The 26,668-nt window shown below is 39.4% G+C and overlaps 1 protein-coding gene across 1 annotated transcript in view; it reads left to right on the top strand.

Annotated features, from left to right (window-relative positions):
• Window positions 1–24,772, top strand: part of LAMB1 (laminin subunit beta 1) — a 70,235-nt gene extending 45,463 nt beyond the window's left edge. Inside the window, exons 25-34 of the mRNA XM_012746023.3 lie at window positions 9,618–9,987; window positions 12,803–12,987; window positions 14,241–14,482; window positions 17,127–17,330; window positions 18,045–18,189; window positions 19,773–19,980; window positions 20,476–20,617; window positions 22,719–22,895; window positions 24,146–24,305; window positions 24,481–24,772. Coding sequence (XP_012601477.2) covers window positions 9,618–9,987; window positions 12,803–12,987; window positions 14,241–14,482; window positions 17,127–17,330; window positions 18,045–18,189; window positions 19,773–19,980; window positions 20,476–20,617; window positions 22,719–22,895; window positions 24,146–24,305; window positions 24,481–24,617 — 1,970 coding nt within the window. The 3' untranslated portion in view covers window positions 24,618–24,772. The remainder of the gene's footprint in view (window positions 1–9,617; window positions 9,988–12,802; window positions 12,988–14,240; window positions 14,483–17,126; window positions 17,331–18,044; window positions 18,190–19,772; window positions 19,981–20,475; window positions 20,618–22,718; window positions 22,896–24,145; window positions 24,306–24,480) is intronic.
• The last annotated feature ends 1,896 nt before the right edge of the window (window positions 24,773–26,668 follow it).

Raw genomic sequence — 26,668 nt, 5'->3', positions numbered from 1 at the left:
CTGAACAGTACTTTGTGGCCAGCTTCCTTGATGGCACATGTGCAGATATAAATGGTTATTCTAGTAAGATCATTTGATTCAGTGGATCAAGTAGATTCTGCTGACTGTCAGAACTCTTGGTGTATGTGCAGTAAGACAATGTCCGCACCAGTGAGAACCGGAGGGCAATGTTGTACATGTTGTACGTGTGTGTTCCCACACAATAAAAGGTTTGTACGGTAGGAGCTCCAAGTCTGTAAATGTGAAAAAATGTGAATAAAACCCAGATTCTTTCTTAGGCTTAAGATAATGAAAAAATAGAAATGTGAAGGAAAAGACATTTTCTTAAGAACGAAAATTTGTTAAAATCATGCGAATCATAAAGATTGCTTAATTTCTGTGCTGTTGCATTTTTTTTTGACCTGACAAATTATTTTTCAGATCTTAAAGCATTTGCAGAAGAGATTTAATAGGCTGTTTCAACTGTGTTCCTGTTCTTTCCCACTTGATTTTTCTTCTCTGTTTTTAATTTATAACAATGGATATTTTCTATAGTATCTTGTATGCTTTTTGGTATATTTTCTTTATTGCACATCTGAAATGGGTCCTTCTTGGACTTTAAATTTTAAAAATGACCTTTTCCTGTTTTGGATACAACTATAGCAAGAAATAATACAGATCTTCAAGTCAGCAACTCAATCAGTATCTCCTATAGGTTAGAAATCTAAAAACTATGTTTTTCTTCTGAATGTAAACCCATCTGTCCCTTAACAGCAGAAAAACTTCAGTGGACAAAACCAGAGCAAATTGCATAGAATTTTTTTTTTAAATTGAAGCTTAGCTGGGAGGGTTTGTACGGACATCTTAGATTAAATCGAGGTTTATTACACAGAAGGGACGATGTTTGCTGTGTCGATAAACAAGAACTTTTTCATCCATCTTTCTCCAGTCCAGATGTTGGTTCTTGCTAAGTAAGATCTGACCTTCTCACTTCCATCAGAAGGTAATGACATCCAGTGGACACGGTGCTCCAAGATGTCTCCTGAATGCAACACCCTGCTTGAAATCAGGCATTTCCAGGGCTGTAATCACTGTTCTGTTAAATTCCTCAATCTTGTAATGCCCCGAGGGCTTGATCTTTCTGCAGATAATGGCTCTATCATTGCGTATACCCTGATTCTATCAGCATGTGTCATTGGCAAAATAGCTTTCTCTGCCAAAGCTTTCTGACCTTTTGCTCCATCTTAGCTTTGTGAGCAGGAAAAGCCTGCTACCCAGAGTCAGAGTCAATCAGAGAATTGTTCATGTAGCACTCAGAACTTTACCCCTTACCCTTTTATCTTTCCTTTAAACTTTCGCCTCTAAATCTGCCAGCGAAACTGTGGCTTATGGGAACCGTGTCAACTTGTTTAGGTCAAAAGTTAGATCCTGGTTTAGAAACTGCGCAAAGAGTGCTAGATTCATGGCATCAGTGTTCGCCAACTTTTTTGTTCATTTTATCCAGAAGAAAGGTCAGCTCATTACGAAAGAAACTGATAATCAGGAAAAGCAAACAAGCAATACAAAACAAAAACTAAGTATTCTGCAAAGAAACATGGTTTTTATAAGGATAATGCATTGAAACCCTATGTGTATATTCCTTTCTGCTCTTCTCTTTGGCATTTCCTTTTTCTCTTTAAGATAATCAGAATTTTGGTTAATGGAGGAGCTGCAAAGATCATCTGGCTTTGAGATTTACCCATTGTGCTGGCAATCCCAGTAGCTCCAGGGCAGCAGGGATGCAGGCAATTGAAGAGAACCCTTAGCAAAGAGCACAGGTCCTAGGGCCAGGCTGCCTGCATTCACTTCAAGTGTATGGTATGATTGTTCCCAGTCATCTTTGTGTGCACTTACAGGTATTCATTATCTATGTCAATCTATATATTTTGAAATACATTCAGAATTTGTTCTAACTTAATCTTTTTCAGATCTTTCCATATTTGTGACCTTAATATTATAATCTGAGTCTTCACATCCATCCAGCCTACCCCCAGCAAGAAAAAGTTGATTTCAAGCCCTCCGGAGATACCATAAGCTTCTCCAAAGAGGTGGACTCCAGGGAAAATACCCTGAGAGAGATTGTCAGGTTCTAGATCTAGGGATTCCATTCTCCCCTTGCTTTCCTGCTCAATTATGTCATCTCTCCAACCTCATCTTTAGGCTTTTTTAATGGGGACTAAAAAGTCCCTTTCCCCAAAGTGTTAAGATCCTAGGGTAAAGGTATCTGACCTTGTTGCTAACTTGGGCAATGCAAGGTTATAAAATGTTGGTCCATCTTTTAGGGTGTTTTACGGTCTGCACCATCTCTCCTTTGTGCCCATAGTGGCTGAGCTGGGGTAGGGACATTTGGAAATTTGGGGGAGGGGAGAATTTCAAGTCATCACCATGGAGGTGCAATTGCTTTAGGTACTTGGTGTGCAGGAGCCGAGGATGATGAACTAAGGCAGGCTCTCAGAGAATGCTTGGGCTTCTGGCATCCTATGGAGGACACTTGTTACTCACCAACCACCGGGAGAGATTGGGAATGATTTGTGTTACCAGTGCAGGACTCCCATCACCAGCCGCAGGGCCGTGTGCATGCAGGGTGGCAGCAGGAGCAGGACCAGTGTGGTCTGTCAGGGCAGGGACAGAGATGCAGAGGCAGACCAGGCTCAGCGTTCTGTCCATTCTGGAACACATTTGCAAATGGAAACAGGAGGACGAGAACTTGAAGGGACCAGGTCCACAGATCAGTAGGGACAAGAGGTGGTATCATCTAAAATTAGGTATGGGAATTATGGGAAAAGAACATAAATCCCTTTCTCCAACTATGTAACTAATTGCCAAATATGTTTTCAGTTGAAATGGTTTGTGAGAAGGGTACAAATTTTTCTTGTGCCATCTAGCTAACAATATGCTTATAGAAATACTTAGGTCATAGCTAAGCATTCTCCTTATGGAAAAAAAATGTAGTTATGCAAAAGACAAATGAGTGGAGCCTCCAACTTACAGATGGTTGAATGTTCCCATTGTCCAGGCTGGTTGGGGCTCTTGGCCGATTGTGCCAAGTCTGAACAAGCCCACCACTGTGCTGAGGAGGAGAGAGAATCTCATCCACCCACCGCCTAACTTGCTGGAGAAAACAGCCTGGAGCTCTGCATTGTGCCCCCAAGGAGTCAAAAGGTCACAAGAGGAATCTTTCTGTTGATTCATAGATAGCAAAGGGAGGGTATATTTCCATTTGGGGCCTCTGGCTCTTTTGGACAAGGCTAGTATCTCTAAACCCAAGCAAACTGGGTTTAGAAATGTGGGCACAGATGAGAGACTCTGGGTAGTGGCCTTTCCTCATCACGCTTGTTTCTTATTTCATACACCTTTAGTAGAAAAATATACAGCACGCTCCCTTGGCCACATGTTAGCCTTTAGAATGCCTGTATTCTTTTCTCAGGTTGGGATTTCGTTCACAATCACCCACCTTATTCTTTATTTCCTCTGTGACTCAGGAAATCAGACTCTGATTCTTTAGAGAACCATAAATACTGTTGTTAGTAGAGAGAAGTCTTGTCTTATATAATCCCAGTAACAGAATCTGTGTCCCCAGAAGTGATAGGCTATACCAGACATGGGCAAACTATAGGCAGGGGTCCAAATCCAGCCCCCTGCCTATATTGGTAAAGAAAGTTTTATATTCACTTGTTTATGGGTTGTTCGTGGCTACTTTTGTGCTGCAGTGCCAGAGTCAAGTAATCACGGTAAAGACAGATGGCCTGCAAAGCCTAAATACTTACTGTTTGAACTTTCACATAAAAAGTTTGCAACCCCTGGACTAGAGAGGCAGGGAGCTCATTTCTGCAGATAAAATCATATTCTTCCTTCAACTTTCATTCTAAAATTGAAGTTATTGAGACTGAAAAAGGAAAGGGATAGGAGAGAATGTCAGAAAAAGAGAAATTATTTACATTTCCCTTGCTTTTTCAGTACAGTGGAAATGCCTAGGTAAAGTATCAGTTAACCTTTTGGCACTGTAGCAAATCCTGGAGTCCTGTATTGCTTTGAGGCAAGGTATGTGGTAGAAGAGAACCCTGTTACCTGATTATTCTTAGGATGTACCACTTTCTCTGTCCCAAACTTAAGTTTCCAAGGGGAAGGTGGATAAATCAACCCAGCGTTGAGTGACCAGTAGTGCTTAGCAGGGAGTAAACATGGTGGAGAACGACTGAGAGCTGAATGAGAGGCACTAGCGGGGTATTGGGGAAATGGGGTACTTGAAGTAACAGAAGAGCAGAGAGCAGGGAAGAAGTGGTTGCAGACTTTTTTGGTTGTCAGAAGAGGGCAAGCCGAGTAGGAACAGGAGTCATTAGGGAAGGTTTCATGGAAAAGGTTAGACCTAGTGGCCATTTACAGAGAATCACTTTCCCCCATGTCGTTTACATAGTCTTAATTTTCTCCTTGGAGCAAACAGCCTATGGGGGTAAATTTGGCAGTTGACAAATCTCAGACTCAGAGAGGTTAAGTGACTTGCCCAAAGACATACCTCGAGTGAGGAAGAGCTGGGCTCTGACACCAGGCTGGCGTGGTCCAGTGTCCTTGCTCACTGCATAGGCATGCTGGGTCCTCCCTGGCAGCTGGTATTTAGAAAGGAAATTACTGTCCACATTAAAGGACAATAAGGACAGCATGTAGCAGCAAGGCTGTGGGAGGTGTACCCTCAAGAAAATAGTCTTAGCTGGAGAGTCATGGGGAGATTTGGTGTCACCAGATCGTGCAAAGCTTTAAATGACACAGGCCATTGAGGGTGGACTTTGTTCAGTGGGCAGAGGAAGTCCAGAGGAAGAGAGGGAAGGATGTAAACCAAGCAGGAAAGTTAGGTCTGTGTGATAAATAGGTCATAGACTGTTGTCCATTCTGGCATTGACCTGCTGATATTTTCCTCTGGGCCTCAATAGCTTTAACATTGGTGTAATATCCTTTATTTATCTACCTCTTAGTAATCATGTTTTAAAGGATAAAACTTAGTAAAAAATAGAGGAAACTTATTGGCCACAGAACAGAGAGTATATTTATAGATGAAAATAGAATTCTTATGGCTTATTAAAATGATCATCTCATTTTTAAAATGCTATTCTTCATCTTCATGATTTGTTCATCTTAAAGATCAGGCAACAACTTTTGCTATATATGCACTCTCCTTTCCAAGAGAAAGCTTTTGATTCTCTGCCATTAATCCCATTTCTCCAAGCAACATGGTGCCTCCAGGTCACTTGGACTCTGATTCCTTTCACATAGGAGAGGAGAAACCCCACTGGACTTGTCAGCTACAGCCTGCGTAGTTAGTTTGTAGTTTTTTAGATCCTGGCGTGTGTGAGAGTTGATTGGAGAATCCCCTACATGATGTTAGTGTCCATGAAGTTTTAAATTGTCCGGTGTGAACTGACCTTTCTGCTTCAGCCACGTGAGTGTTGGAGTTTCACTGAAAGTATTCTTTGGGAATCCTTTTATTATTTATTATATAAGGTTGTAGAAGTGGGCTTTCTGGTACTTGCCTCCAGGTGACCCTAAGAGAAGCAGTTCTTGGAAATTCAGTAAGCAAGGACGGAAGAACATGTCCATAGGAGCTTTAGCAGTTCCCAGCTTCAGTTTGAAACCAAAACCTGATGCATTTTAAAATAGTCATTTGGTGCCTTTCCAAAGAGAATTCAAGACTGACTTTTTCAGTGATAAAACTGCACTCCAGTCATCTGTGAAATTTGACAATTCACTTTTCAGTTGGGGGAAAGGAATGTTGGTCAGTTCAGCTGAATTGGCTATTGTCTTCTAGAGAGAGCTGAAGTTGGAATTCTTACCTAGACTAAACTCCCTTGGCCAGATAAGGAGGGGAGCCTTATCTGCCTTTTAAGTACTACAATGTTGAGCTGGTGTTTTCCCCTCAAAGATGCCTGTGACAGAATGGGAGCAAGACATGCCTTTAGAATGAAATAAAAGGTATCTATCATCGAAATTAAAATGTTTATGGATACATCCCCTGCCCCAAGCATGAATCCAGTGAAAACCTGTTTAGGACTGATCTTCTAAGCAAACCAGAAGCATGTGCAGCATCTGCCTCAGTTGTCTTAACCCTAAGGGACACATGGGGTAAGTCGGCCCCCAAAGGTGGTTTAGTGTGCCACCTCCTGAGAGGCCTCACGGGCTGTCCACTCTGACCGCTGGCTGGAGCCTGCAGGCCAGGAGCAGACAAAGTAATCTTGTTTATTACAAATGGCATCATTTCTTCCTCTATTACATAGGTCCTTGGGTTTGTGCATCAGCCTATATTGGTAAACTTCCAGAATCATGATTCTGCCCCAGCTCCACCCTTTGAAGGTGTGAGTGTGCTCGCTTGCTCTCACTCACACACACACTCTCTCCCTAACGTATGAAAGGAAGGCAGAAACAGCTGGGAAAATAATTTAGTCAGTATTCCTCAAAATGGGGTCTGGTAACCCTCAACGTCAGCATCTCCCTGGAACATGTTAGAAATGCAAATTCTTGGCCGCACTCAGACCTACTGAATCAGAATTTGGGAGTGGAAGAGTGAGGACCGAGCAATGGTGTTTCATGAGCCCCCAAGTGACTGGGATGTACACCCAAGTTAGAGAGTCTAGGGCCCAAGTAACTTTTAACTTTCTGGAAGATGACTGAATTTTACTAAGTGTTACAGAAATGTATTCCCAAAAATCTAAACAATATAAACTTTTCAGGTACAGGATTATCTCAGTTCTTCTTCCTGTTCTGACCTCAGAAATTGATGAAAGTAATGGTTTTCCCAAGCCTTTCTCATTATTTTTCTGGGGTATTACCAGATATTCCACTAAAAAAGATCCCATGGTAAAATGAGTTTGGGATACAACTGGTAAAAACAACGTGAAACGAGATTTTTCCTGCAGAACTCCAAGTCTTTAATATGCTAATATTTGGGGGGGTTTTTTGTTTTGTTTTGAGATAGAATCTCACTCTGTTGCTCTGGGTAGGGTGGAGTGGCATCACTGTAGCTCACTGCAACCTGAAATTCCTGGGCTAACGCAACCCTCCTGCCTCAGTCTCTTGAGTACCTGTGACTACAGGCATGTGCCACCATGCCTGGCTAACTTTTCTATCTTTGGTAGAAATGGAGTCTCATTCTTGCTCAGGCTGGTCTCGAATTTCTGAGTCAAGCAATCCTCCCACCTTTGCCTCCCAGAGTGCTAGGATTACAGGTGTGAGCCACTGTGCTGGACCCTGATATTTGTTTTTAATCTTCAAGAGGAGGATACAGAATTCCCCAAATTAACCTTAATCATAGGTCCCTTTTTCAAGGAACATGTCATAGAACTAATGATCTAGGGAATCACAATTAAAGTTATCCACAATTTGCCTAAGCTGCTTCCTGATTCAGTATGAGAATGTTCCCCCAAACACAGGAAAAATGAAACATACCTAAAGTGCCTAAGAAAAAATAATGTTTACAAAAAAAAAAAAAAACCACCCAAGTTTTAGTTTTGAAATCCTAAGGATTAGTTTTGAAAACTCCAGGTACCACGGAAACTATTATGTTTTAAAATCCTAAAGATTGAGCAATGAAATATTCTAAACTTCAAATTTTAGAATCATCATGATATTTTGGCAAATACATAAACTTGCACTCCCCCCCACCTTTGTCCAGTGGAAATGTGACCAAGCAACACTCTGGGCAGGAGACCACAGACACTTGTATGGACATAGAAAACAGTAATAAAAACTATTTATTAAATGCTTATTATAGACCAGATGTTCTTTTAGGCAATTTATAATTATTATTTTATACTAAAAACAATCTTATGAGGTAGGTATAATCATTACCCCCTCTTACAAATGTGGAAGCCATGCCTTGGTTTCCTAATTGCCCAGGGTCACATAGCTGCTCTGTGGGGAAGGTGGGATTTACAACCTCATTCCATAGCTTGTGCTCTTAACCAGGATGCTGTCCTCGGACTTGCCACTTGAGAACTTGGAACGTAGTTGGCCAGCAAAGGTAATCAAAAGACAAACGGCAATACAAGATAGGGTGCTGTGAGGGTCAAACGAGTGGGACGGGCCACAAACACATCTCTATGTGTTGAGGATGGAGGTGGCGTGAGCAGCTCTCAAGACCATCGGTATAACTAGTTCTGGGAGATGTTCCACTAGAAGGCCTTTCAGAGGGAAATCACAGCTATTGTCCCAAGAAGATTTTATACAGGTATCTGAGATTATGAATCTGTCCTGCTTTGCCACAGTGGACACTGCATTTTAGGAGGATTATTCCTCATTTTAGGAGAAATATTTTCATATTACATAAAGGTATGTAATATGCCTATACTGAAATGAGGTTAGGGCCTCATTTTGCAAACTGTAAAACTCCAATTGCAGGTTAACCCTGTGCCCCAGGCTGACACAGGAAAAACGGCTTAAGACGTGTCCCTGCCTAGAGTACACAGTCTAGTTAGGGAAGTAAGATTTTAATTTATTTATCCCCACATTTTCCCAGAATGGATATTAAGGCCTGTGATAAGATGTGTGTACAGGCCTTTTGTTATTCGCACACTGTATAAATACTGTGAAATGTCAGATGTTGATATAAAAGTGATTTGGTCACCTGAGATTGGGGACTCTAAGCCAGGGTCAACAGCACAGACACTGTGATAAGTTGTCTCAGCCATAGCTGTTGGCCAAGAACACTGACTTTTACCCGTTACGATGCATGATTTCTACCCTGTGCCATTTGGCTCTGCATAAGATGTCAACCCTATTGGGCCCAGGAGAGGTCAAGACTGAATGGCTCCCAAGATCCCTTGTGACATTCTGTGAGCCTGTGCCTGTGGTGCTGGGAGTGGTTACAACGGCAGACACCCACGGATGAGATTATACTTAGTTGAAAGCCTTTCGACTGGATACTTAGAATTCCTGTAACTTCTTTTGGATTTGGTTTTCTTTTGATCAAGTTTATTGTGTTTCACCAAGTATTCACACTGTTCCGTTAGCGATGAGATAGGATCAGTTATGTTAGGAGCTGCTCATTTATGGTGCATCTTACGCCAGATGGCTCATGTCATCAGGACGTAACCTGAATTGTCTGTGCTGACATGGTCTGTGGGGAAGTCAGGGTAAGGGGGAGGCAGAGGCAGGACCGAGGTTAAAAGCACAAGCTGTGGGGGTGGAAAGTGCTGAATCTGAATCCTGGCTCGGCCTTTTCTTTGCTGTGAGACTTGGGGCATATTACACAATCTCTCCATGCCTCAGCTCCTACATCTGTGAGATAGTATTATAACACCTATCCCATAGGGTTATTGTGAGGGTTAAATAAGAGGATGCATGTAAAACACTTCTACAATGCCTGTCATGTGGTAAGTATTCAATAAGTGTTAGCTGTGAATTTTTACATTATTATGATTAAGAAGGGGTTTGCCAGAGTTGAAGTCATGCATATGCTGGAAGAAGCTGCTACCATCTCTACAGGAGCCGTTGGTAAAGCGTCATGGATGGTTGGCACCTTCCTGCTTTAACAGCAGATGAGGATTCTAAATGCCAAATCTCGTCACTGAGGTTCATGATCAAGTAGATCAGCTTGCATTTCTGTTCCTTTCTAGCCTGCGACTGTGACCCCAGGGGCATTGAGACACCACAGTGTGACCAGTCCACAGGCCAGTGTGTCTGCGTGGAGGGTGTCGAGGGTCCACGCTGTGACAAGTGCACGCGAGGCTACTCGGGGGTCTTCCCTGACTGCACACCCTGCCACCAGTGCTTTGCTCTCTGGGATGTGATCATTGCCGAGTTGACCAACAGGACCCACAAATTCCTAGAGAAAGCCAAGGCCTTGAAGATCAGTGGTGTGATTGGGCCTTACCGGGAGACCATGGACTCGGTAGAGAAGAAAGTCAGTGAGATAAAGGACATCCTGGCACAGAGCCCAGCAGCAGAGCCACTGAAAAACATTGGGAATCTCTTTGAGGAAGCAGAGTAAGTAGTTAGTGAGCTGAAGTAACAACTCACAATATTTTTTCAACTTTATGAATAAACAGCAAAGGTTTCCTGGCTTGTGCTCCCATCAGAAGGTTTGGGTAGTTCTGTGAGTGAAAACAGATTCTGGGCCATTTATTTTCCAGCATCTTGACTCTGGGCATTTGGGTGAGTGAATGTTGGCACATCAGTGGGGACCAGAATTCTGCAGTATAGAATGTGTGAGTGTTAGAGTCTGTACTCCTCTTTGCAAATGATGCTCTAAGGCAGTAAAATGGGAGGAATACTGGACTTTGAAGACAAAAATCCATAATTGAGTCTCGGCTCTGCCTAGGCCTGTGAACTTGGATGACTCAATTCCTGAGCCTCTACTTCCTCTCTTATAGAGGTAGGGAAGGATAATATCTTGCGGAGTAACAAAAGGATTGATCTATGAAATGGTTGTGAAAAAAATTTTATATATATGCGCATATAAATCGTTATTGTAAGTATTGCTACTACTGGATAAATTTCACTACCACAAGTAAGACTCCTTTTTTTTTTTTTTTTTTTTTTTTTTTTTTTTGAGAGAGAGAGAAAGAGATTCACTGTTGCCTGAGCTAGAGTGCCGTGGCATCAGCCTAACTCACAGCAACCTCAAACTCCTGGGCTCAAGCAATCCTCCTGCCTCAGCCTCTGAAGTAGCTGGGACTACAGCCGTGTGCCACCAGGCCCGGCTAATTTTTTTTTTAGTTGTCCAGCTAATTTCTATTTTTAGTAGAGACAGGGTCTTGCTCTTGTTCAGGCTGGTCTCGAACTCCTGAGCTCAAACGAGCCTCCCGCCTCGGCCTCCCAGAGTGCTAGGATTAAAGGCATGAGCCACAGCGCCAGGCCCAAGACTCCTTATTTCAAATTATTTCCTGTTTGGCCATTGGTCCACCAGACTGGTACTTCATTCATCTAATTATAACAACTTCTCTGTAGTGAAAAATCTTCACCCTAGCCATTCTCTGGGTAATCATCTCTCTGATTGGAGAGTGTTTATTTTGTCAGTGGAAGCCAAGAGAATTAAACTGAGTTATGCTGAACTTCTAAGGGATCATTTTTCTATTCTTTTTCCTAGCCTCATCTCTCCTGCCCCCAAACATACCTTTGAAAAAAAGGACCCCCAAAACAGCATAGTAAGACCTAAGAGCTAAAGGACAAAACAGGACAGGGTATGAAGCATTTGTTTCCCCAGTTGGTTTTTTATTGCAGACTCACCATCTAGGCCTGAGCAAGGGAAGTGTTTCACAGCTAAATCCTGTACACTGAGAAGGTGATTTTACATTATGAAATTACAGCAACATTTTTTGCATGTGATGGGACTTTAATCGGCACCTTTAAGAAGGCACAAGGACTTTTTATCTCATGAATATATGAGAATAGGAGGAGAACAGCTGACATTAGCTCAAGTGACTTGTGGGTCTTTCCTAGGATTTCTAAATTTAAAATAACTGGTCCCTTGATTTCAAGCCTCAGGTTTTGTGCCCAAGACCACGTGGTTAGCCAGGATGTTAGGAAATGTCAATGCATGTAATGAAGCATTTTACCTCATTAAAAAGACTAAGCCTCCTAATGTGCAGCAATCACAAGTTTTGGAAGGCCATGGTGTGAGTACAAGCCCATTTAGAAAACCATTCTTGGCTGGGTCTCATGCACCTCTGGGAGAAGGAAAAAATCTGGTGTCCTTTGAGATCCTGCCCGAGGAGAGATTACATTCCTGAAACGGCTCCGTTTCTACCCTATCCATTTAACTAAATAGATTGTAATAAACTCAGGAAAACTAGTTTCATTAATCTTTTCAACACACTATGTGAGGATGCATGTTTAAGGAACAAAAGTGGCCTTATTTTTTTTTAAAAAATGATGTTAGATTTGACTGTTTTAAAAATTGTAACATTTTATGAAACCGGAGAAGAATCAAAAACCTTCTGTGAGTCAACTGATCAATAAAAACAAAGCACTGAAAAAAAAAAAACTATATATATTATCCTCAGGAAAAAAAGTCACTGGGTTTATAAAATGTAATTTAATCTACCAAATCAAATGACTCCTTTAAAGTACTTTTTCTTTGAGTTGGGTTATGATTTGGAGATTCAAAGGTACAGAAAAAAATGCAGTTGATTCAGATTTCAAATGAAATATTATAAAAGCTAAATATTTATCATGTCTCATTCTTAGTAGGTACTACCTCCTTTCTTATAAAAAATAAAAGGGTTGTTTGTTGGTGGAAGGAGGAGGCTCCTTTGGTGGAACCTTGCTTAAGAGGGGAGCACATGAAAAGGTGATTTAGGTGGCTCCTATTATCTTTGTAGTGGGCTATAGGGCTTCATCTCTGCATGTTCCATCTCGAAGGAGACCCCTGAGGCTCAGAGAACATTTTTTGGCAGCTGGCTGTGAGGCATAATTCTACAGTGGAGTCAATTATGTCGTTTGGGTTTTTACAATTGTAAGGGCTGCTTGTGCATGGAGCTGGAACTCCACACTCTGACCTATGTTCATATTACAGCAGAGATTTGGAATCCCTCAAATGGCCTATCTGCTGCAACACAGCCAAGTGGTACTTTTGTCTTTTACTTCAAAATCTTTGAAAAAAGAAAAATTATTGGATGTAATATAATCTTTTATGACAGGGAGAATAAAACTTAGTACTTAGAAAGAGATGGATTGTTACAAATTACTGGTTTAAAATTACAGTATTAATAGATACAATATTAGTAGAAATATAAAAATGACACTTTAAAATTCCCATTTGGTTTGTTTTACATAGGTAAGCTTACCTTTCTCTTTACAGGAAACTAACCAAAGATGTTACAGAAAAGATGGCTGAAGTAGAAGGGAAATTATCTGACACAGCTTCCCAAAGCAACAGCACAGCCAAAGAACTAGATTCTCTACAGACAGAAGCAGAAAGCCTGGACAACACTGTGAAAGAACTTGCTGAACAATTGGAATTTATCAAAAACTCAGATATTCGGGGTGAGCATTTTTTGTGCAAATACTCAGTCCTGGACAATGGACTTAACCATCTGTCTAACCTTTTAATATAGCGATTTCAGGAAAAAATTAGCTGCTTTCTAATAATTTTAAAACGTTTGCTCATTGAGTCTCTGGCACAAATGAGGATTAAAGTTCCCCATTTTACAAATGTGGGACTTGGGGCACACAGAAACTAAGAGACACAGCAGAGGGTCCTACAGAGTGAGTGGTAGTAGTTGTATTAGAAGAGTATCCATTTCCTGATTTTTCCAGTTAGTGGTGTTTAACTCCCTGGCCTTTTCTTGGAAACATAGTTAAGTTATTAAGTTGATAGTTCAGCCAATCCTTTTACATTCAAGAATGTTGCTTAGTCTGGAAATAACTTTTGCAAAGCCTTCATTTATTAACATTGTAGGCCATATAGGACCCTCCCCAAAATGCAAAGGAAGTAGAAGTATGTTAGATCACACTATCCATCCTATTTTATGCATGACTGCTTTTTTTCTCACTAAGTTCCTAAAGCCAAAACATGTCACACTGTTTTTAAAGAATACAGTCGTCCCTCATTATCCCCGGGGGATTGGTTCCAGGACCCACCACGGATACCAAAATCCACAAATGCTCAAATGCCTTATAAAAAAATAGTGTAATGTTTGCATATAGCCTGGGAACTTCCTCCACATACTTTTAAATCATCTCTAGATTATAATGCGTAATACAATGTATAAATGCTATTTAAAATGGTTTATTTTTTTAGGGAATAATGACAAGTCTGTGTATGTCCCGTACAGACATGACCATTCATTTTTTTTTTTTTAAATCTCCATCCATGGTTGGTTGAAACCATGGATGTGGAGCCCACGTATATAGAAGCTGACCGTACTAGTCATTGAGTGGATCTGCAAAAATGCCTGAGAAAAGGGGAAAAATCATCTGGGCATATACTCTACAGGCTGCTTGACATCAGCTATTTAAAAAGAACTGGATGTGTGCTTGTGCATTAAAAAAAAAGCATCTGTATGATTGACTTAATTTTTCATTTTTCACCCAGGTGTTTGGCATCCTGCAGAGCTAGACTTGGTGCTAATGGGACAAAATATATTCATTGGTCATGAGAAGAAAACTACACTTCATATTTTCTTTCTTGATTTTACAGTAAATTTAGGGCCAGAATACACCAAATATGGACATTGCTTGGTGAGGAAATCTGGTACAATAGGATTAACTGGGGGCAATTTCATTTCCTGCCCTAGGTGCCTTGGATAGCATTACCAAGTATTTCCAGATGTCTCTTGAGGCAGAGGAGAGGGTTAATGCCTCTACCACAGAACCCAACAACACTGTGGAGCAGTCAGTTCTCACTAGAGACAAAGTAGAAGACTTGATGTTGGAGCGAGAGTCCCAGTTCAGGGAAAAACAAGAGGAACAGGCGCGCCTTCTTGATGAACTGGCAGGCAAACTACAAAGCCTGGACCTGTCAGCTGCTGCGGAAATGGTAAGGTTTAGGAGTTTGGCCTCATTTTCTGGGAAAAAACCACCCTACTTTGTCTTTAATAATGTTCAGTTTGCAAATGAATCAGCAGGAATGAAACTCCCAGGTTCAGGTCTCTGGGCCACGGTATGGGGTATCCATGACCAAGCCAAGATTAAAAGAAAAGCATGGGTGTTTCCAGCCTTTCCCCCTTCCAGCTGTTTGTGCTACACGACCAAAGAATCATGGCTACTTTCCTATTCAGTTGTATTAACTCAGTGACATCTTATTGCAACTTGACCCTTTTTATACAACTGTGGATATGGGACATTTTTTGTGTGTGATTTAAAGTGCAAAATCTATCTCAGAGGAGGAATTCAGAATCATTCTAGAAAGGACTTCCTAAAAAAATTAAAGGGAATAAAAGAATTTTTTTCCATGAGTGTTACATGAAATGTTCCTTTGTTCTAGTAACTTTACCTGGTGAAGATTAACCCTGAACCAGCCCAGAAAGTAGATCCATTTCCCAGAAGCTTTTAAAAAGTAATTCTGGAGGCAAATGAAAATGTGAGTTTAACGAAAATCAGGCAGGCAGCCAAAAAAGCTGAATTGAGCCTGTTTCTCCCCCCTGCTTCCTTACTGTTTTTCAGGAAGGATACCTATCTGAGAGAATTTGGAGGGTATTGTTTATAGACTAAGGCTTGCATTGTCTTAACACCTTCCCTCTTTTACTGTTCCTGTTTCTAGGCTAAGAGACTGTGTAGTTCAGACTTCATTATAGCCTTTTTTAGTGAGACTCCCCCACCCCTTACCCTCGCTTTCTCTGAAATAGACAGAAACACTGTATTATATTGTCACCAATTTTACTGATGTCTGCAAGGTTTTATATTCATTATCTTATGAAACTTTACAGCATCTAGTGGGAATGGTAAGTAGATCTCCTGTCACCATTTATTACAAAATAAAATGGAGGCCTAGAGCAATGTGTAAATTGCACCTTCCAGTAGACAGAGTTGTTATATATGAGCACGAAATGCCAATTCTCTCAATCTTTCCTTTCAGTATTGATTTCTCCCTTACAAATTTTAATAAAAAAACCAGTCATCACAAATAAAATCTCCATGAACTACCATGAGAAGCAGCTAAGCACACTAGAGGATTTTTGCTTTGTAACAGGAGGCATCTTGGGACTGGGTTCCTCTGGCTTTACATATGCGTGCCCATCTCTGTGGCGGCTTCCCTACCAGTGGTACACCACCTAGGGATTAGCTAGCTTCTTCTCTTCTCTTAATTGTGTTTTTGTCTGTGTTAATTATCCTACAAGAACTCTCTCCATAGGTTCCGTTCTGCCATTCTTTGTATAGAGATAGATTTTTGTCCTTTTGTGTTTTTTCAAGTACTTACAAATCTTTATCTTCGTGGATGTTTAGCTTAGAACCATGCTGTTTTTTTCATGTCTGCCCTGTCTGCTGAAACAAAACAGATCTTCTAGTGTGCTGTCAGACTGTTTTTAGAAAGCATCCCTGAGGTTTTACATTTCTTTTCTTGATCAAGACTCATGTTCTTCTATGACATGAGGAATAAACTCAACATATACTGTAAACCAGATACATGAAAGGATTTTTTAAAATTCTAATTTGAAAAATTGTAATGGGATTACAATTATTTTAAAATTATTAGGGTAAAGAGTTGATTGTAAAACTACCTTTTCTTCTTAGAAACAATACTTTCCTTGTCCTGTTTGGAAATATTCTGTTAACTGCTTTTCATTGCAGTAAATCTTTTGCCTCTTTTCAGTAAAAGAGGCACATCTTCCGTAAAAGAACTGCTATAAATACAATTTCTTCCTGTTCAGCCTTTTCCACCAAATAGCACACTTACAATTTCTCAATTTGCATTTGTGTGCCATGACGAAGCAGTAATCTTTGAGAAGTTCTGGTACATTAAGAAAGGAGACCTCTATGCAAGTCTGATGGTGGGGGTGGTAATTTGGAAAAGCTACACCCACCTTTGTTCCTTTGTTCCTGTTTTCTTTAACATGTAGAATGTTTTCCCACTCCCCCCCCCCAATCCCACAAGCCAACAAATCCTTCCCAGCTACAACCACGGCATTCCTCTGCCATCTCTCCTTTTTCTACTTTCCTTCATACTTAGTGCAAATGAAATATTCTTGGCTATTTTATGTGGAGTGATCCTGTCTTCCTAACTAGATATAAAGTTACTAAAAGGCCTTTTATGTCATCGTCTTTACCAGAGCAATTAACATGGTGCTGGGCCCAAAGAAGGTTTGCAATGCCTATTTTTTAATCCAACTGATTACGAAAAAATTGAAACATTTTTTGGGCTTCACATTGGCAGAATTCAACTTGATATAACAGATAAGGTTTGTACCCTGGACAGAGCCCATACCATACTGTATTTTAAATTCATGTAGACAAAAGGTATTGATGAGCAGTTATAAACTTTCATGGTTTCCTTGGAAATAAGCAGGTCAGCTTATTCCTAAACTCTCTGCTCCTCTCTCCATTCTGTCTCCTGAACACTGTTTTCATGCACCGTTGCTGAGGACCACCTACACTTCTCTCGGGCCACCCAGGCCCTGCATAGCTGTTATGCTGCAGCAGACTCACTATCTGAACCGTTGTGCCTGGTCCTTTGCTTGTTGCAGACCTGTGGAACGCCTCCAGGGGCCTCCTGTTCTGAGACTGAATGTGGCGGCCCAAACTGCAGAACTGATGAAGGACAGAAGAAGTGTGGGGGGCCTGGCTGTGGTGGTCTGGTCACCGTTGCACACAGTGCCTGGCAGAAAGCCATGGACTTTGACCAAGATGTCCTGAGTGCCCTGGCTGAAGTGGAACAGCTCTCCAAGATGGTAATTTAGTGGATGGCCACAGTTTTTGTTACATTTGTTTTCAGTTGTAGACTGGAGGATCTGAAAGGGAGAAGTCAATTCTAAATGCTGACTAAAATGAAAAGGGCATTTCATGATCAAGTATGAATAATCAACTATGAAAGTTCACATTTCTGTGAGATCAAAGAAAGAGATGAGATTTTCTTCATAGATTAAAAAATGTGCTTTCTTTTCCAGTCACAGGAGAATACACATATGCTTTAGAGCAAAAAGTTCAAATCTTAGACTGATAATAATTTGAGATAACCAAGTGACTTATGAATCTAGGATTATAAACATATCTAGCTGCACTATAAATATTTTATATTAAGCAACTGAGCATTTACTCTTCTAAAGTGATACACTTAACTGAAGTATTTATGTGGGTACCTCAGAAAAAGAGTAGGCAATATTTTATAGGCCACTAAATGTTTTAGAGGAGCTAAAAACTTGAAAAATTTTAACTGCTATCCTTATCTATATAAGAATACAGTATAGGAATCTATATACTGAATCCTTTCAGTCTGTTTGGGAATATAATACAATCGGTATGTTGTTGAATGGGAAAAAGTTGTTTCCCAGAAACATGCTTCCAAATGCATAGTTTCTCAACATCACTGTGGGGGCCATTTCTAATATTCTGGTTTGCTTTAGAAAAAGTTAGTGTTCCACGAGTAATTTATTCTTACTATTTAGGTCTCTGAAGCAAAACTGAGGGCAGATGAGGCAAAACAGAATGCTCAAGAAGTTCTGTTGAGAACAAATGCTACCAAAGAAAAAGTGGATAAGAGCAATGAGGATCTGAGGAATCTCATCAAGCAAATCAGAAACTTTCTGACCCGTAAGATATGCTTTCATTTCACTTTTAGACGTTATTCCTGCAAGATTCTCTGAGAGGCCCTAACTCAAATCTGTAGTTTAGATAAAATCAATTTCTGATAGAGTATTAAGTGACATTTCTAAATAACCTCCTCCAATGTCATGCACATACAGACACAGCTGATGGGATACCTAAGTAGCCAATCAAGAAGTCATTTACTGTGAGAATTGAATCTGTAATTTGTTAGAGATTACATGTAATGTCATTAGAATCTTAAAGAAATAGAGTTTGTTACTTTGACATTGCCCCCAAAGCTTCATAATTCTATTATTTACAGGATATTATACCCATAGTTAAACAGCTCTGTACCTGAAGTGTTTTGTAGAGAAAAAGAAAATCTCTAGAATTTGTGGTCCAGATCACAAGTGCTCCTCAACTTTCTCGAATGTTATCAGTAAAGATGATTTTGGCTGTAAGTTACAGAAAACTCTCAATTGAAATAATCAAAAAGGATATTTTTAGTAGTAGGATAGCTTTACGGGTCTGGGATTCATGTACTCTTTATCTTTCTACTCTGTCATCTTAAGCTTTGTTCTCAAGATAACTCCTCATGGTTACAAGGTGGCTGCCAAATTCCAGACTTCACATAAAAAAGAGAGGAAACCTTCCCCAGAGCCTTTAAGCAGTCATCCCCATAAATCTCATTAGCCAGAAATAAGTCATATGCTCATGCATAAATATTACTGGAAAATGGAATGTGAGTATAGTAATTGGCAGACTAATCAGGATTTAATGCTGAGTTGTTCTTTTATCTGGCCTTAGAAGAGGTAGGTGCCTGGAAAAAAAATCAATATTCTGTTAGCAAGGAAACAGGGAAAATGGCTGATAAGCAGTCAACGGTATTTACTAAGGATATCTTAGGGAATATCCTGTGGAAGCCATCATTCAAGCATATATTTTCCTGTGAATACATCCTTTGGGGTCCATTTTAATGTTCTTCAACTGTTTAAAACACATACAAACATAGCTTTAAAAAGAATAAGGATCTGATATATCTGAAGTTTAACCTCTGTCATTTTTTTTAAACCACCTTCCATACTGGACATTTGAAACTCCTTGTCTTCGTTGATATTTCCTGCATCTGGATGATTTATAAGGAATATCAGCTCTCTGTATTTCATTTACAATAGTTTAATAGCTGTTCTTCCAACCTTGATTAAAACATTTTATGGCCTTCAACTCCCAGCTTTAAACCCTGGCCTCTCTGGTTTTCCACAATCTGAAGCATTTACTCCGCTAGACTTAGACATAATGTGTTCTGCCCTTACTGTCTCTCCATCCAGAAATGTCCTTCCTTCTTTCAAATCCTACTACCCTTAAAACCTGATCGGTTCCTCATATTCCATGAAGACTTCTCCACTATTCCAGCCTAAAACAAATGCTAGTAGTACTCATTGTCTGCAGTTGCTTTTTTGTGTGTGTGGGTCTCATCTCCTCACCTAAATGGTGTAACCCCACCAGCTGGTAGTAGATGACAAGTGACCAAATGAGGGAACCGCCTATGATCTTTCACGTCTTTACGGGGACATCTTTGCTTTTCACAGAGGACAGTGCTGATTTGGACAGCATTGAAGCTGTTGCTAATGAAGTATTGAAAATGGAAATGCCTAGCACCCCACAGCAGTTGCAGAACTTGACAGAAGATATACGTGAACGTGTTGAAAGCCTTTCTCAAGTAGAGGTTATTCTACAGCAAAGTGCTGCTGACATTGCTAGAGCTGAGATGTTGTTAGAAGAAGCAAAAAGAGCCAGGTATCTAATGACATGATATCTAAGAGGCTTACTGTATGTATCTAGTATGGAGTAAAAATGTATTTATTTGATGAAATTTCTAAGAATGACCTGTATGAATCTCTCCAGATCATTTCAAGAAGACTATTCTAGGCCGGGTGCGGTGGCTCACACCTGTAATCCTAGCACTCTGGGAGGCCAAGGCGGGCGGATTGCTCGAGGTCAGGAGTTCGAAACCAGCCTGAGCAAGAGCGAGACCCCGTCTCTACTATAAATAGAAAGAAATTAATTGGCCAACTAATATATATAGACAAAATTAGCCGGGCATGGTGGCGCATGCCTGTAATCCTAGCTACTGGGGAGGCTGAGGCAGAAGGATTGCTTGAGCCCAGGAGACTCTGTTTCAAAAAACAACAACAACAAAAAAAAGACGACGACTATCCTTTAAAAGAAGTATTCTGAGAAAGATTTTTTTTCATATTCACAGATAACATATTATCTCATTCTTTTACTCAGCAAAAGTGCAACAGATGTTAAAGTCACTGCAGATATGGTAAAGGAAGCTCTGGAAGAAGCTGAAAAGGCTCAGATTGCAGCAGAGAAGGCAATTAAACAAGCAGATGAAGACATCCAAGGAACCCAGAACCTGCTAACTTCAGTAAGATATAACTGTTATTACATGGTATCATATGTAGGACAAAACACCCATATATACTTTTTTTTATCAGAAAAGTTCATGTGATAGTTACATATGAACAAAAATTCTTACAACTCAAATCTAAACTACACCTTAAGCACAGATGCTAAAAATGAATTGGAGATATGTTTTCAAGGAGTGGGGAAAAGGATGCTGAAGACACTACACCAGTAAGTCCCTTCTGATGTTCTCCCCACGAATAGTCTAAGATAAACTCCTGTTCAGTAGTATGAAATATAATAATGATTTCAAAATTGGGTCTTAAAAAACTGTCCTGATGTTATAAAGCAACCCAAAAGCAACTTACATGGCTAAGACTAGTGTCTCGAGATTTTGGTGATCATTCACAAAACTTTTACTATACAGTGATTTTAAAAACCACTGGAGAGCAGTGAGTCTGCTTCCAATGCCTAATTCTAGAGGAACCTAATAGCCTATAGTTAGGATAACCTGTTTTATTCAGAATGCATGTGAAACTTGATGTTTTAATAAGCAAAACACTTAGAGACTACCAGATATTAAAAGTATGTATTAAGAATTTTTCACAGGGATTTAGTGCTTTATTCTAAAAATCTTTTTAAAAGAAGTAATGGAAACGTAATTGTTTTTCTTTCATTTCTCAAAAACTAGTTAATTTTTTTCCTTCCAATTTTGGGAAGGTTTGCTTTAAAAAAAAAAATGAAAAGGACCAGGCACAGTGGCTCATGCCTGTAATCCTTAGGAGGCTGAGGTGGGAGGATCACACTTGAGGTCAGGAGTTTGAAATGAGCCTTAACAAGAGCGAGACCCCCATCTCTACTAAAGATAGAAAAAAAAAATAGGTGGATGTGGATGGTATGCACCTGTATCCCAGCTACTTGGGAGGCTGAGGCAGGAGGATCTTGAGCCCAAGAGTTCGAGGCTACAGTGAGCTATGATCTTGCCTGTGAATAGCCACTGCATTCCAACCTGGCAACACAGCAAGATACTATCTCTTTAAAAAAAATTATTTTGGAAAGCACATTGGAAAATAGTAAGTTATATGTGAGATATTTAGCTTGATGATGCCAGTTAATTTAGTGGTTTTGTTCCTCAGAGACCCTGGTGGGCAGGAAGTGTTTTAGGCTGGTACAATAAGGAACAAAGAGAACCTCTAAACTATGCTCTTGAAAGCTCTTCAGAAAAAATTCACTCCTCTTAAAATAACATCATCTAAGAACTATAATTACTCTAAGAACTTTATTCTAAGTTAATGGATAAACTTTGTGGTCATTAATTTTGAAATATTTACAAATTTTAGCATATGTCAGTACTGACCCATTAATTTCATTATAACAGTATTGTTATTCAGAAGAGTTGATTCTGTGGAATAGATTAATTCTTAATCATTTTAAAGAAAAACCGAGTGCTCAGTGCAATTAATTCTCTTGTCATGGGCCTGTTTACTTTGGCTAGCTTTTAAAAGTCAATGTTTATTGATTCTACTTTGAAAAGAGATCAAATGTGGCTCTTCATGAGTTGACAAAATGAGTTTTTCCCCTAAATGAGTATTTATGGCTTCCAGTTGTAACTTGCGTAGTCTCTGTCACCTTCGCAATTCTATAGAAACTTTTCAGAGTTTCAAAGAACGTTCCTAGTCTCAACATCTTCAAGTAATTAGCTGAAACCTCCACTACTAGAGTTTAACTTATAGAATCGCTAGGAAAAAGTAAAAAGGTGACTGACTGGAAGTTGTAACTTGCCACAGCTGCTTATTTGTGAACGTTCTTTAGCCAAAGTTTGCAGGTGTCTTTAAAATGCTTTCTCAACACATCAAGCTGCCTGGAGGTGGTTTTTACTGTCAATACAGGAAAATTTTACAACAGTCTCAGCCTTGGATCATCAGTAGTACCAAGTGAATATATAAGATATAGCATTGACTAAAGTTAGGCACTTTGTATAAAGTCCTCTTGAAATATTTTCTTTTTGGTAATTACTTCTTTTGTTCCAGAGCAAAATGGCACAGCACACTTTAACTTGTACTCATAGTAATTTTTACCATTTCTTAAACTAATGGCTTGCTGGATGATTGACATACTTTTAGATTGAGTCTGAAACAGCAGCTTCCGAGGAAACCTTGTTCAACGCCTCCCAGCGCATCAGTGAGCTAGAGAGGAATGTGGAAGAACTTAAGCGGAAGGCTGCCCAGAACTCTGGGGAGGCAGAATATATTGAAAAAGTGGTATATACTGTCAAACAAAGCGCAGAAGACATTAAGCAGGTAAGCAAATCTTTGTAACTTTTAAGAGCTATGTTGATACAGGAGCAACCAGTCTCCTCCTAATAAGGGACATGGACCTAATAGGGGCATTCATCAGAAACATCCCAAATAATCTTTTTTGAAATAATCTTTTAAGGATACAGATGGAAAAGGATGGGAGTAGATACAGAAATGTTCAATAAATATTACCTAGACCCTCAAATCTAATTTGGATAAGAGTTTAGAAGGATGAAATTAATTTAACCTAGGGGTAGAAGTCTTAAAGCAGGCATACTGAACTTTATTTCTATACTATATGTCAATTAGGAAGATCTTCATGGCATATAATAATTTCCTGGCCATTTGAGAATACAGAGAACAGGCAGTGGGAACCAAATCTTACCCTTTCAGACTCATTTTGAATTAACTACCTCTTGCTTCTCAATAGAAGGTACTATATTTTGCAGAGAAAATCTCACACAACCCAAATATTTGGCTAGAAGCCAGGTAATAATTTCAACACATGTTAAAACTTGATAAGGGGAGGGGTACAACTGCTAAATGATTTAATTTCTGTTTATAACTCTCTAGTACTCAAAATTTTTCCTGGAAATTACTATAGCTTTTAGGCTTTCTGTAGAGTAACTTCCCTACATCTATGGCTTGGGGAAGAAAACAAAACAATGAGAAAAGTTCACTGCAGCTGTCTTTTATGCTGTAGTTTGTGTAGTTTCCTGCAGTTCTGAGGGCACAAATCTCCCAAGTAGTCTGCTGTTGGGCATTCTGCATAATGATGTTTTATTATAATCAGGAACAAAAATCCCTTACTTAAATTCTATAATGGCTCCTGTTTGAAGTTTCTAAAAAGAATCATTTACAACGTTTTCCCTGATATCAGTCTGCTTTTGAAAAAATGTACTTCACTTCTCTCTGTAACTCTCCATATAATTATGCTATACCTTTTCTATAGAAAAGTGCTACTCAAAAAAGAATGAGAGACTTGCTACAACTCCAAAATTTTTTTGAAATGTTCTTTAAAATCATGTCAATTTTGGATTCAGTTCCACTGTTTATTTCAAGATCGTGTTTCAATTACTTACTGAGTAACCTGATGAAGCCTAAATATCCTTGGCCCTTAATCCATAATGTGTGCCACGCAAGTTAATATCTATGGGATCTGAGCTTGCCACGACTATATTACTGCTCTTAAAAACAATCACTGACACTAACATTACATTATCAACTCTTTCTGTCTAAACGTGGAACTACAGACTCTGGATGGTGAACTTGATGAAAAATACAAGAAAGTAGAAAATTTAATTGCCAAAAAAACAGAAGAGTCAGCTGATGCAAGGAGGAAAGCTGAAATGCTACAAAATGAAGCAAAAACACTTTTGGCTCAAGCAAACAGCAAGCTACAACTGCTGAAAGGTGGGCTGGTCTTTTCACTTGGCTCTTTTTTTTAAATAAAGTTAAAGCATCCATAGAGTTTGACTCTATTCACTTTGTCTTAAGTATTTAAAACAACATTGTAGTAAAGATTAGATTAGGTTTTGAGATCATCATAGTATAAATTGTTCACACTTTTTCTTTTTATCTTCCACAGATTTAGAAAGAAAATATGAGGACAATCAAAAATATCTAGAAGATAAAGCTCAAGAATTAGTGAGACTGGAAGGAGAAGTCCGTTCACTCCTAAAGGATATAAGCCAGAAAGTTGCTGTTTATAGCACTTGCTTGTAACAAAGGAGAAAGGGCTATGAGATGGCTGAGGTGACCAAATAGCTACATTTTAAAAACTGACTTAATGATCTTCCAAAGTAAAATTCATTACCTATTTAATGTTTTTAATCAAAATTTTGTATGGAGTTAAATAAAGTACAGTGCTTTTATATAAATATACTATAATCCTTACATTCATTGTTATATACTTTTACTGATTTAGTGTTCATGAATCCCTTTAACAAAGAATGTTATTTTCACTGTAAAGATGCATTTAAACAACTTTACTAACTCCATGAAGACCCTAATTTCAGTTATGTCTATAAACAATTACTTATATGTTTGATAAGTTAATATCCTCTAAAAATCCACATTCCCCTACCCCTCAAACCACCTTCCAGTGGGGATTCCCAGGTTGAGGCTAAGGAAGGATATATCCTATGCTACCTTCACTATTTTAATGGCTGCTTAGTTGCTCCAGTCTCCAAAATTCAAGTATTCCTTGGTCTAGGAACAAGAATAAAAAGCAACACTTTAGAAAATGAGGAGGATGAATTGTGGTTTGTAAAATAGTACCACCTAGAATAGGACCAGGTTACTGAGGGGAAGGTTTCAATTAAATCAGGCCAGAGTTTATGGACACTATTCCCACCAATTAAACAATGCTACTAAAAAGCACAGAGTGATGCTGTAATGCTACAGTCCCCACCCCCCGGCCCATGGCATATTAGGGACTGGGCCGCAGAGTTCTTACCCCACCCCAATCTGTGGAAAAATTGTCTTCCAAGAAATTTAAGAAAGGGAGGTGGTGCATAGCAGGGGGTGAGTGGCAGGCCAGAGAAGCTTCATCTGTATTTATAGCCACTCTACCTCCCTGCCTCTGCCTCCCACCTCCAGTCAATGGAAAAATTGTAACCTATCCCTGGACTGCTGCAATCTGTAGGTGAGGCCAAAACAACAATGTAACAGTCCATATGATAAAGAAAATTGCTGGAATGTAATTGCCAAGGCAGTGTCAACTTTATAGCTGAACTGTTAGCTGGATAAAAGCCCAGCCCCTAAGTGTTTTCCTCACACATTCCTCTTAGAGCAAGACTACTCCATGGACTGCTTAACCACCACCCACATATCCAACACAACTGCATTTGAAGCTGGGCCTGGACAAAAGTTATGTAAACAGCCATAATTTAAACAATAAGGCAACTTATCTCTCGTCCAAGGCAACTGTCACTTTTATTTAGGTCCAGAATCCAAATAGCTAGCAAAATGGTCATACCTCATCATCTACTGGAACAATTATATTTTTCTTTAGAATTTTACTTAATAGAACCCTTTCTATTCCCCTTTCCTTTTCAGCTAAACAACAAAAGATATCACTTTGAAATTACTAATCATCAGCTCAATAAACTGGACAACCCCACCCTTTACAAGCCAAGGAAATATTGAGAGCTTAGTAGATAACTCTTTTTTGTGTGTGTGGTGGTTTAGTGATTTTTTTTTTATTATTATTTCAGCATATTACGGGGGTACAAATGTTAAGGTTACGTATATTGCCCATGCCACTCCTCCAGTAGATAATTCTTAAGTGAACATTTAAAACTTGTAGGACTTTACTCTCCACCCAGATATATATCTGCATGCTCATACTGAATATAAACATTTAAAGTTGAATTTATTATTCTGTCTCTAGAGCCTAGGATTTCAAATTATACTTCACTGTACCCTAATTAGGAACTTTTTCTCTTAAGAGTAGGGGACATGATTGAGGTTTAAATAAACTAGAATTTCACATGATATTGGGATTTCAGATTTTTAAAAAATGCAGAGCACTTCCAATGATGGCAAAGGAGTACATTTCAGACCAACCCCTCTTGCTGATAAAGCATAAAAGCACTGGAGAGCAAAAATAGGCAGGCAGAAAATGAGCTGACACTTAAAAATAGCACTGGATGAATGTCCCATTTTTAACAGATTTTTACCTGACAGGATGATAAAAGCCAAGTTTTACTAAAGAATCAGAGGACAAAGTTTGGGGCAATCACAACAGCTGGAATGTGGAAGGCAAATACCAA

This window comes from Microcebus murinus, chromosome 9 (genome assembly GCF_040939455.1).
Source record: "Microcebus murinus isolate Inina chromosome 9, M.murinus_Inina_mat1.0, whole genome shotgun sequence".
Taxonomy (NCBI): Eukaryota; Metazoa; Chordata; class Mammalia; order Primates; family Cheirogaleidae; genus Microcebus; species Microcebus murinus.
This window is presented reverse-complemented; position numbering and strand designations above follow the sequence as displayed.